The sequence below is a fragment of the Marmota marmota genome, unplaced genomic scaffold (genome assembly GCF_001458135.2).
Source record: "Marmota marmota marmota unplaced genomic scaffold, marMar, whole genome shotgun sequence".
Taxonomy (NCBI): Eukaryota; Metazoa; Chordata; class Mammalia; order Rodentia; family Sciuridae; genus Marmota; species Marmota marmota.
In genome coordinates, this window is record NW_025999880.1 from 15,629,232 (window position 1) to 15,640,959 (window position 11,728).

An 11,728-nucleotide genomic window follows, 5' to 3' on the forward strand; every position below is an offset into this window, starting at 1 on the left:
TGTTCAAGCCCTTGTACTAAAAAGAAAATTAAAAAAAAAAAAAAAAGGTTTTGCTTTTACTATATTTTTACTAGGTAAGTCCTGATCTGCCATCTCTGCCAATCAATACTTGCCTAACCTCTTTTCCAAAAACCTTCCCCAGGTTTTTCTCCCCATTTAGAATATCCCAGAAGTTTTATTTTGAGATGTGCTCCTTGATAATTCCTTATTAACAAGTTAGTACCATTTTTTCTTTATCATAACCCTGCTCCGTACCTGGCAGATATGTTATTAGGTACTCAATGAATATTTGTTAAGGGAATGAGTTAAAGGATGCATGAATGAACTCCATTAATTAGTTTATCCAACTGCAAGACCCACCCTCAAAAATTTTGGAAAGCCACTTTTGCCATTAGGAATGCTAATTCCCTTCAATTCCTCCCACCCATCTTTTAGGGCCCTGATTTACTCCAATATTATTATCATTCATCTATTTATTTTGGTACTGGGAGTTGAACCCAGGGGTACTTTACTACTGAGCTAAGACACAGCCCTTTTTATGTTTTATTTTGAGAAAGGTTCATACTAAATTGCTTAGGGCCTCAATAAATTGCTGAGTCTGGCCTTGAATTTGTAATCCTTTTACCTCAGCCTCTGGAAACACTGGGATGACGACAGGCTTGTGCCTTGGCACCCAGCCCCAAAACAATGTAAGTAATTAAAATGTCTTCCTCTTCTAAACCCATTCCCATGGATTTTCTCTGATTTTTTTTTTTTTTTTTTACTATCATGAAGCCCCACCTCTTTAATTAATCAAATCAACACCCACCCACACAGCTTCCCCTAACATCAATGAGTCAGGCCTTCTCCAGCCTGGACACTCAAGGCAGACAAACTGTTGTTGCCATCACTGAGAAAATAATTATGATGTTCATGGTAATCCCTTGGCAGTTTCAAAGCACTACCAGTCATCTCTCCTTACTATGGTAGAATGCTAACCCTGCTTTACAGATGATAAAACTGAGGTCCAGGGCTTTGTCAAAAGGGTCAGTTCATGAGTTGGTGGCAGACTTGGAACTAACCAGCCCAGGAGTCCCTATTCATTAGACCACAGATGGAAATGCCCTCATTATGTTGTCTGGACTATGCCTGGGAGAGAAGGAATATGGATTCCAACAGGGGAGGAGGGGAGGCTGGAGAAGGTCAAAAAGAAAGCTTTTTCTTTGCAATGCTATAGTAGTTGGCACTAGATAATTCCAGAAAGGTTTTTAAAGCATTTTACATGTTCTAGATGAGGGGAGAAAGAATTCATCCAAAGGTAACAGACACACAGGTAAGCAGATGTTTTGCCATCTTTTCTTGAAAACCACATAAAAGCAAATGGTAGTGTATATTAGCAGAGGAAACTCAAGTTACAATTTAGAAGGATTTTCCCAGGTGTTAGGCTGTAAGACTCAGATAAGCTAGCATATGTGCCAAGTAAGTAGAAAATCTTCTTTTGGCAAGCCCTGTCCTTGGAGCCTGGTGAGGGGTGGGGTTTTCCTGGAGACACAGGGTTTGTGGGGGCTGTCTCAGGGTCCTCCACGGTCCTAAAATGAGAAGGCTGCTGATGGGATCATCTCCAAACTCACAGAAGCTCTGAAAGCCATGGAAACCAAGATCTGTGTAGAAGCTACCTCTGGTATCTAAACAAATACCAAGGAAATTGAGAGGGGGAAATGATCCTCTGAGAAATTTATTTCCTAAAGATATGTGGCCTCAGCTGGGCATGATGGTGTATGCCTGTAATCCTTAGGGCTCTGGAGGCTGAGGCAGGAGGATTGAGAGTCAAAGCCAGCCTCAGCAAAAGTAAGGCGCTAAGCAACTCATTAAGACCCATAAATAAATTTTATTTCTAGATAAAATACAAAATAAGGCTGGGGATGTGGCTCAGTGCCCCTGAGCTCAATCACCCGTGCTAAAAAAAAAAAAAAAGATGCGGCTTCAGGGCAGTGCTGGCCAACAGTGTGATCTTCCTCCCTCCCAAAGGCCAAACCTTCTTCTATAGCTAGTGGCATCCTAGAACACAGAAAATCATTCTGTTCACTTCAGGCCAGCTCTGGGCTTTTCTTAGCCTTTAGCCTCTATTACTCTTCCACTCTGCTGAGGCCTCTGTAGCTTTTCTGCCCCACAAGGAGCAGAGGGTCACAAAACCTGAGTGCAGAGAAGTGTTGGTCACTCCACTTTGGATGTACTAAATGCCATTGATTTGTATATCTTAACAATAGGTAATATGTGACATGAAATTCATTTAAGTTTTATTTATTTTTACTTATTTTGCCTAGTGACTTTCGAGTGCTGAATCACTGGGTGACAATCTCAGGTCCCTTTTTTTTAATTTTTATTTTGAGACAGGGTCTCACTAAGTTTCTCAGGCTGGCCTCTCTAACTTGCAATCCTGCCTTAGCTTCCCAAGTAACTGGGATTACAGACATGCTCTATTTGCTCCCAAACTTTTTAAAAATTAATGTTATTTATTCAATTTTTTTTATTTTTAATTTTTTAATTGTAGATGGACACAATACCTTTATATATTTTTATGTGGTGCTGAGGACTGAACCCAGTGCCTCACACATGTTAGACTAGGGCTCTACCACTGAGCCACAACCGCAGCCCATTTATTCAAGTTTTTGAGGGTGTGTGTATGTTAGTGTTGTGTACATGCCCTGGGCCTTGTGCATGGTAGGCAAGTGCTCTACTACTGAGTTACACTTCCAGCCCTCACTCAATTGAAACAAATAAACAAAAAACAGGGGTGCTAGACCTGACTCTGAGGCTTTGATGGTCAGAGCTCTTTGCAGGGAGTGACAATGAGCAACAATGCCAGGGCCAGGCTGGGCCTCCCCCTCCTCCACCAGGTCCAGATGGGAACTGGGGCTCTGGAGAAAGGCCACACTGGGGCAGCGCTGGGCTCTGGGCAGAAGAGAGGCACTCAGTGAATGTGAGGAGGCCACAGCCGTCAGCTCATTTGCATCATAAGTGATTGGTTTTCCCTGCTCGTCCCTCATTAGGACACAATGGACAGTTGTTTGCTGGCGCAGCAGATCATTTACCAAGGGAGAGAGGAGACAGAGCAAAAATGACTGATGGGCCATGGCGGGGAGAGGCAGTCACCTCCCTCTCCTGCCCTCCCCCAGGCCACTGGGACTCTTGTTCTCATACAATGAGAGGGAACCTTGGAGAGTAAACTAAACCAGTCATTTGACAGAGAGGGAACTGAGGTGATAAGAGGGTATATAAGACTTGCTTAAGGTCAAACAGAAAGTTCATAGCAGAAATGGGGCTTCTAGAAGAATCTAGAGTCTAGACTCGCTCCTCCCCCCACCCTTTATTTTTGTGGTGCTGGGGATTGAACCCATGGCCTTGTGCTTGCGAGGCAAGCACTCTACCAACTGAGCTATATTTCCCAGGCCTGGGGGAGCCCCCTTTACTGCTGCAATACATTCCTTCTTCCCGTCTGGTGGTTCTATATTTCTGTGGTCTTTCCTGTTCTGAGCATTGGTTTCCATCTTCCTGTCTTCTATGTCTGCCTTATCTAATCTCTCCGTTCTTGCCTCTGTCTGTATCTTGTCCAGGCAGCCAGGATAATTACTAAACTTCTAATTAATCTCTGGCCTAACAAGGGTGGGTCTTGGCAGGAGAGACAGCAATTTGGAAACTGTCTAGGATCTGTTTTATTGGGGATAGGTGGGAAAAGAACAAGTATGTGTTGGGGACTATGGTAAACTAGGCATGTGGCACATTTCATTTCATCCTTTCAATCTCACAAGGTAGATGTTCTTAGAAACAAGGAGAATGAGGCTCAGAGATATTGAGCAACTTTTGCAAGGCACCCAGCTGGCAAATATTAACTAACTTCAGAACTTCTGTTCTTCCACCTTCGCACACCCTAGCACAGGTCTAAGGCAGGGTGAGGGGTCTGTTGATTCCAGGGTTCAAGTGAGACACAACCTTCCTGAAGGAGGCCACTGCTGTGTTGTTCTCTAGGCAGTGACTGCCTCCCAGCAAACTCTCTCCTGTTCTCTGACTCCCACCTTCCCCTAGGCCCCTTTTCTAGAATGATGAAACGTCACAAATGGAAGTTTTCACCCCTGGAGGGTTGGTGGGGAGTCAGTGATCAAGACAGAGAAACCTGACAAACAGATCTTGGGGGTCTCCCTCCTGCTAACACCCCCTCCCTGTTCCCATCTGCCCCTCCCCTCCCCTTTGTGGGTCAAGGCTGCCAGTGTCTGGTTCTGTTTCATTGTGCTCTGGGGGAAGAGGAGAGTCGGGGGTGAGTGGGTGTCTGTGTGCATGAACATAAGGCCTCCGGGTTCATTCTGACACTGAATGAAAAACTCACCAATTATTTGTCCAATCTCATTAATATGCAGACAGACATCTGTTATTTAGGAGTCAACAGCAGAGGCATTTTCTTGGGGGGAGGGGCACTTGTGTACATGACTCTCTTGTCTCTAGCTACTGGGGGATATCTGCTTAGAAATCACCCCACTCCTCCAGACCTGGAGCCTCCCCTCTCTTACTCTTACCCTCAGCCTTGAGGAAAGCAGGAAGGGATTGACTAGAGATGAAGGGAGGCATGGGAACCTGGCTGGAAGGATGGAGGCAGGAGAGGAGCCAAAGTTATACAAGAAACTACTAGAACAAAGAACTAACCCCCTTCCTGGGGAAGACAGTAGAGTATGGGAAGAGAGCAATACCAGGTCCTGGTGTCTGCTGGGAAATGAAAGACATGACTTTGGGACATGACTCCTTCCCCACTTTCGCAGCCCCAATGAGGAGTTCTGGTGTAGCTGAGGAAGGTTACTATGGCAACATGGGGTCCTCACTAAAATTCTTCAGAGAAAGTAGTGAGGAAAGTTCAGAAAGATAGAGACCAAAGGACCCCAACCTTTGGAGGAGTGACTAAAGCTCTCTCCAGCTCCCAGGACAGGTAATAAGACACAGCCACTTCCATCTTCTTCCGGCTTTAGGTGCCCACACCAAACACTCCCTCAGGCCCAACTCAAGTCCTCAAACCTGCACAACTATCTTGGTTATAAAGGTTGACAACAGCTCAGGCTCTGCCAGAAGGTCAAAGCTTTTCTCTCATTTTTTTCTCCTCTCTGGAATCTTCTTCACTAGCACAACGAAGTAGATGTGATCAGCCCCCTTTTCTAGTATTAAGTCTGAGGTTCAGGCAGGTGCTGCCTTGCCAGTTGCAGTGTGTGGAGGTTAGTCTGAGTCCTCCCTCCTTCCCTTCCCGCCTCCCCCCCAGCAGGCTGATTGCTGAGGTTAAAAAACATTGGCTGCATCACAGCATGATTAATTGTTTATTTCATGAAATGATTAACGAGGCTACATTGTTTCTCAAATGGGTGTCTAATTTGTGGGGGAAACAGCTGCAGAGGAGGAAGCTGGGTCTGACTCTTGCCTCTAGGGTGGGGGTGGCTCTAAGTTCCCCTCCCCAGTCTGCAAGGGCCTTTGAGGATCAAGGAAGAGCCCCATTCCTTCCTCTCATCCACTGGGCTCCCCAGCCCAGAGGCACAGCCTCCTCCCCAGAAAAAAAAAAAAAAAAAAGATCTGTAGCCCAAACCTGAAGAGGGGACCAAAATCCATTCTGGGTGGTATTGGAAATGTATTAAACTTTGGGGGCTCCTCCAACTGATTTATCTTCCTAATTATGTTTGCTTTAGGCAGATATTGAAATGTGTTTGCATTCCCTGAGCGCAAATGGCAGGGGAGGGAGGCTGGGGAAAAGCGCCGATACAAACACTCTGCACTTTGGCAGCTGCAGGCTTCAGCCTGCTTTGTACTTGAGCAATTCAAAGTGGAGAAGGATCCAGCCAAAAATCCCAAGTTGATTTTTATGCCGGGTCCCTGAGAGGGAAGGGTCCAGTCCTCTGGAACAGACAGTGACCCACCTAGCTAGGCCTAAGAACCCCAGCTATCTCCAGCACCCTCAGCCCAGGACTTGGGGTCCTTGAGGAGGTTCTTAAAGTCAGCCCCTAACCAGGTCTTGGTTGACAGGGTAGGATGTCCAGTGCCCTTGAAATTATCCTAGAATCCTTGAAATTGGCCAAGATGAATTAGAATAGGGGTCCATCAGAAGGGTTCGCTGAGCCAGGTTTTAGAATAGGGGTCCAACAGGAGGGTCCGCTGAGCCAGGGAATGGGTAGGGATTTCCTTTTGAAAGTCTGGGGCCTAGCATCAGGAAAGGGGAACTCTTTTATGTGCTGTACCACAGAGCCCAAACCACTAACCCTCACCATATCATCCAGATAACCATCTATCCAAAAAACAAGTCTGATCACTCTCTGTTTGAAATCCATGGTGGCTGCTCACCTCCTCAGAATGAAGTCCTGGTTCCCTTGGCTGTGAAGCCACCTCATGTACCTTTCCAGGCTTGTCTTTTGCTCTTGCTGTCATGGGAACCCCACCATGCCGTGCTCATTCTCTTCTCCACATTTGCACCTGCTGTTCCCTCTGCCCAGAGTCTTTCTAACCTTCCCCATCTGGCAAACTCTTCAACCCTCAGGACCTGGCTTAAGAGAAGGACCTCCTGCAGCAACCAGTTCTTTTACAAACATCCTTTCTCCCTTTGCCAAGGCACTTTCACACCTAAGGTTCCTCTCCTCCCCACTGGGCTGGTCTGTGGAAGCTCAGAGACTGGTTCTTTCAGGCTTCCAAGCCCCTGTGTGACCCATAATGGTGCCATGTGCATTTGCTAAATGCCTAGGGCAGAATGGGCTGTGAATTAAGGTAGGATCCCTGCAGAAGGGAAGGGAAGATCTGTGTTCTCTCCCAATGTGTCTGGAAGAATTGGCTGGGGTTAAGACTGGGGGAGAAGGGGAGGGTCAAGTATAGTTCCTGGAGGAGAATGTCACCAAAAAGAGGCCAGTGGGATCAGAGCCAAGGAAGGAATACAGGACAATCTGAAACCAGACTCCTGAGAAAACAGACCAGCATTGTCCTTCCTGACAACAACTGTTCTTGCCATACCCTCCACTGGTTTTCATTCTCTAGTGGATAGCAGGGGTGACCCTAAATTCATAGCTGATGCTCCCCTATAAACATCAAGGAGCTCAGGATGGAATGTAGAAAGTCCCTGTCTTTAGGGAGACCCCAGAATCAAATGAGTGACTTTTGGAGAAACTTTATGCAGGGTCAACTTATGTAACACAGAGGCTCTTGATGCCTTCCTACCCTGTGACCCTGATCAATAGGTATCAATAGGCTCAAAGCCATGGGTGGAGATGGTGAGCAAGGGGCCTGCACCACTTTTGCAGGACCCCTCCCATGCTAGTGGCAGCCCCAACTGGGCTGGGTAATGCTAAGTGATTGCACATCAGTCCACTCCAAAACCCCTAATGGCCTAAGGATTGTCTGCCTCATTAACTGGAATGAAGAGTCCCAAGATATCTCGTCCCCTGACCTCTGGCTCCTAAAAGGACAGGTGTGATTCAACTCATGGCCTTTTTCTTGCTCCACATGTGGGTATGGACAGGAAAGTCCCTCGCAGTGATTAACCTTCCCTCCTTGCTGCTAGAGACTAGATTGTTTTTTTGAGAAAGCAACAAAACTAAAGCCACAGCCGTTTTCCATGGACATGGGCTTTATTTGGGACTGTTGGGGGAAGGGAAGTGGAAAGCTAGGATTGGTGAGCTGATGGGGAAGGAGCTTCTCCTTGCTTTAAAATGTAGTGTGTGTTGCCTGGAGGTTAGAATGTGTGAGAACAGCTGTAGAAGTGAGAGGAGAGAAAAAAAGATCATAAAATGGACACTTTCCTTAGGGAAGGAAGCCAGGACTAGGATTTAAGGACCAGGGGTGGAAAGGGAAGGTACCCTTTATATAGGGACTCAACCAAAGTCATTGCTTGATGCCATCTTCCCTAATGCCCACATGCCCTATCCCAGTTCATGCCCCAGATGCCCACCCTGTTAGCTCCCTCAACTTCCAGAGGAGAGGAAGGGGGATGAGGATGTGGGGAATGGTAACACCCTCTGCCCTCCAGCTCTCCTGGCCAGGAAAACTTCTCATTCTAACTGCCCGGACCTCCTAGCCAGGGTCAGGAGGTCAGGAAGTCCAGATGCAGGCGGGGGGAACAATTGTGCCCCTCACCACCCCTCCTCACACTCCCCACCGCAGCCCCTCACATGAGGTTGCAGCTCTTGGCACGATCCTTGTGTATCTCGCCCTCATTCCCCCGGTCTGGCCGTCCTGACAGCTGAGTGGACCGCTGAAGTCCCCGGCGTGAGTCAGTACGGCGCAGCTGCCTATGGCCACGGCCAAGGGAGGCCACTGTGGCCACATGAAAGACATCCCTGACGCTGCGCTCAGAGGACCTGGAGGAGCATTCAACATAGGACACGGCCCCCACCTGCTTGGCCAGCACAGTGCCCTGGAAAAGAAGAGCATAAAAGAAAGTTATAGGGCTTATACTGCTGCTCAGCAAAGGGCATGGATGCTGTGGGCTGAGGTTGAAGGTCAGTGTTTGGGGAAGGCCAAGGGTCAGAGGTCAGAGGACAGGGTAAAATGAGGAGCCAGGTAGGGCGTTTTCAAATCAGAGGCAGAGAAGGGCAGAGTTGAGAGGTCTAGGTTAGGATTAGGTTAGAGGTCAAGGTCCCACCTGCTCATGTGTAACAGGGATAAGTCTCTGCTTGGACAGCTCCCTCAGTGTGGCCAGGTCCGTCCGCATGTCCAGTTTACAGCCAACCAGCACAACCTTGGCATTGGGGCAAAACTCCTGAGTCTCACCCTGCCACTATTTGGGAGAAGAAAATAGTTATGGAGGGATAAAGGGAGGCACAGGGAAAATTCCTGCTCCACACCAGGAGGATGCCCTTCCTTCCTCATAGCATGCAGAAACCAGGTATCCTTCTGCATTCTCCCATGTGAGAAAGGATCTGGGAATATTGGGCTTGGGTTGACAGCACAATGGGGTTCAGAGAAGGAGATAATGAAGAGAGCTGCAATGGAGCTGTGGGAATGGGGCCCTCCTCTGCCCTTAAGGGCTAGGAAGGGTCTGCCAGCCTGGAATCTTCCCATTCCTACTCCCCTTTCCCATACTTTCTCTTGTGAACATACAAACCCCACCCTCCCTTGACTGGAAACTGGTGCTGCTAGCTGATTTCAGTCCATTCACCATGGGCTTTTCTCATGGAAATAGGGGCCTGAAGAGGAGGCCTCAGGGCTATCCTGAGCTCCAGGATCAACATTCTCATTCCCTTCATCTGGGGCTCCCAAACCAAGAAGAAGGGGAGAGCTGGTAGGGAATCCCTGAATACTTCTCTCTCCCCATATCCTCCAGCCATTGTTTTCAGCTGTGAAGGGGCGGGATAGGAGGAATGAGGGGAGAGTTGGGGTGGGGGGGAGCTTCACCCACTATCCAGCTTATAACCAAGCCCCAGCCATCACTTCTTCCTCAGGACCATACTGTCCAGTCCCCTCAGTCTAGCTGCCCTGCTTCCCCAGTCTCCCACCTTCTTAAGGACACTGTCCAGTGTTTCTGGCCGGCTAATGTCAAAGCAGATGAGCACAGCATCGGAATCAGGATAGGCCAGAGGCCGCACGTTATCATAGTAAGAGGAACCTGAGGGAAGACAGTGAAGGGACAGACAAGGGTCCTGAGTGAGTGGCAGGCCTAGGAGGGAATAATAGACTTAAGAAATCTTGGTTAAGGGATTCTGGGAGCAGAGAATGGAAAAGTGCAATCATTAATACACATCACAGAATTCTGGTATTATTCCAAGGAGAGGAGCAGGCAGAGGGGAAGTGAAATGGTGGGAAACATCTCTCTGGGTTTCCCTAAGAGTAATAATTCTCTACTCCCCCCATCCCCAAATACTGGGGACTGAACCCAAGAGTGCTCTACTACAGAGCTTGATCCCCAGCCTTTTTTTTTTTTTTTTTAATACTCATCTTCTAGTTGTAATTGGACACAACACCTCCACATTATTTATCTGTCCCTATGTGTTGCTGAGGATTGAACCCAGGGCCTGCATGCCCTTGGCGAGTGCTCCACTGCTGAGCCACAACCCCAGCTCCCTAGCCTCTTTTATTTTGAGACAGGGTCTCAGTTACCAAGGCTGACCTCAAATTTGTTATCTTCCTGCCTCAAGTTCCTGAGTAGTTGGATTATAGGCATATGCCATTGCACCCATCTAACAGTAATAATTCTTAATCTTTTTGAGTTTCAGACCCCTTTGAGAAGCTCAGGAAATCTATCAACATTCTCACAAAATTCTGATTCTACTTTCTGAGCTTGTTTTGACAGACTCCCCTCCCCGCCCAGTGGAACCCAGGGTCTTCCACATGCTAGGCAAGTGCTCTACAACTGAGCTATACCCTCAACCCTTGACAAACATCTTCTAAAGCCTTAAAATAAAAACCCTCCTCATTTTGGGGGGAAGGAGCAGGGGTAGGGAAAGAGCTCTCCCATCCTCTTGGGAATGGATCTCAGATTTCTTTAGTTCAGCTCAGAGAAATCACTCTCCTTTACCCCAAGAAGGAATTCTAAGTATATCTCCTATACTCAGTTCTTAAAAACACTTGTTCCAAAATAAAAGCCATTCCTTCCCAACTTTCCTAGGTAGGCAGAACATAGCTGAGGGGCTTTCTCCTTCAGGACATGGTTTCTATTAGGCTGAGTGTGCTCTGCCTCAGTTTCCCTGGCTTTAAGCAGATATTTGATATTCTTTTCTCCTAGAATTGGATGGATGGGCTAGGATGACCTGGAATCTAAGGTTTACTCAAGGGAGAGGTCAGGCTGGGGGCCTCAGAAGTCAGGGTGACCCCGAGGGACTTGGCTACCTGAAGTATCCCACATGTTGAGCTCAATGCGGCGTTTGTCGATCTCAAAGCTCGCAGTGTAGTTCTCAAACACAGTGGGGACATAACTCTGCAGATACAGATGGGTCAAGATGAAATCCTTTCTCCAGTTCTCACAAATGCCCTCCTTCCTCCCATACCGGGTCCAGCCCAGTCCCTGGACAGAAGTTGGTCTGGGGTTGGGCAAAGGGGAGATCTCGGGAGCTGCTGCCTCCACGGAATTTCTGCTAGGCTTCCAGACCCCTTCCTGATCCCTTCAGCCTTTAGTTCTCTCCCTCTCAGATGCCCAGAATCTCCGACATTACCCCCTGCGCGCCCTCCCGGATCCTCTGGTTCTCCCAAATCCCATCCATCTCGCTATGATCCCTAATTCCTTCCACCCCAATCCTCTGCAGTCCTTTCAGAGCCCCCAACGTCTCTTCCCCCTCTCCAAGCCCCTCTCTCTTGTCCCTGGTTACCTTGGCACCCGTTTCCATCCGTCCCCGGGGCCCCTGTCACCCATCCCCGGTCCCCTCTCAAAAAGCGGATTCCTCACCCCGGGGTAGGCGTCCTTGGCGAACACCTGCAGCAGCGCCGTCTTGCCGCACTCTGCATCCCCCACCACCACGATCTTGCAGCGGCCGCTCTGCCCCTCCATAGTCCCGGCTACGCGCCGGCCCCCCACGCCGCCCCCGTCTTGGGCCCCGCCGCCTCCTCTACCGCCACCTCCCTCGCCGCTGCAGCTGCAGCCGCTCGGGCCGCCGACACCGGCATCTCGCGGGCCCGCGCGGAGCCCCCCGCCCGGGGGCTGCGGCCCCCCTCCGCCCCGCCCCTAGCCTGGGGGCCGCGCCCCCAGCCCCGCCTCCCGCCCTCGCAGCCGAGGGGCGGGGCCCAGAGGACCTGGGAGGAGCCTGGGGAACCC

At 49.0% G+C, this 11,728-nt stretch overlaps 1 protein-coding gene across 1 annotated transcript; it reads right to left on the minus strand.

The window, feature by feature from the left end:
• Nucleotides 1-7,594: 7,594 nt before the first annotated feature.
• On the minus strand, nt 7,595-11,578 carry Rnd2 (Rho family GTPase 2). Its single transcript, XM_015495635.2, has 5 exons — nt 11,363-11,578; nt 10,810-10,897; nt 9,480-9,589; nt 8,627-8,761; nt 7,595-8,398 (listed from the first exon to the last, which is right to left on the minus strand). Exons 1-5 carry the CDS (start codon nt 11,462-11,464, stop codon nt 8,150-8,152), a joined length of 684 nt encoding a protein of 227 aa, XP_015351121.1. The 5' UTR covers nt 11,465-11,578; the 3' UTR covers nt 7,595-8,149.
• Nucleotides 11,579-11,728: the final 150 nt, after the last annotated feature.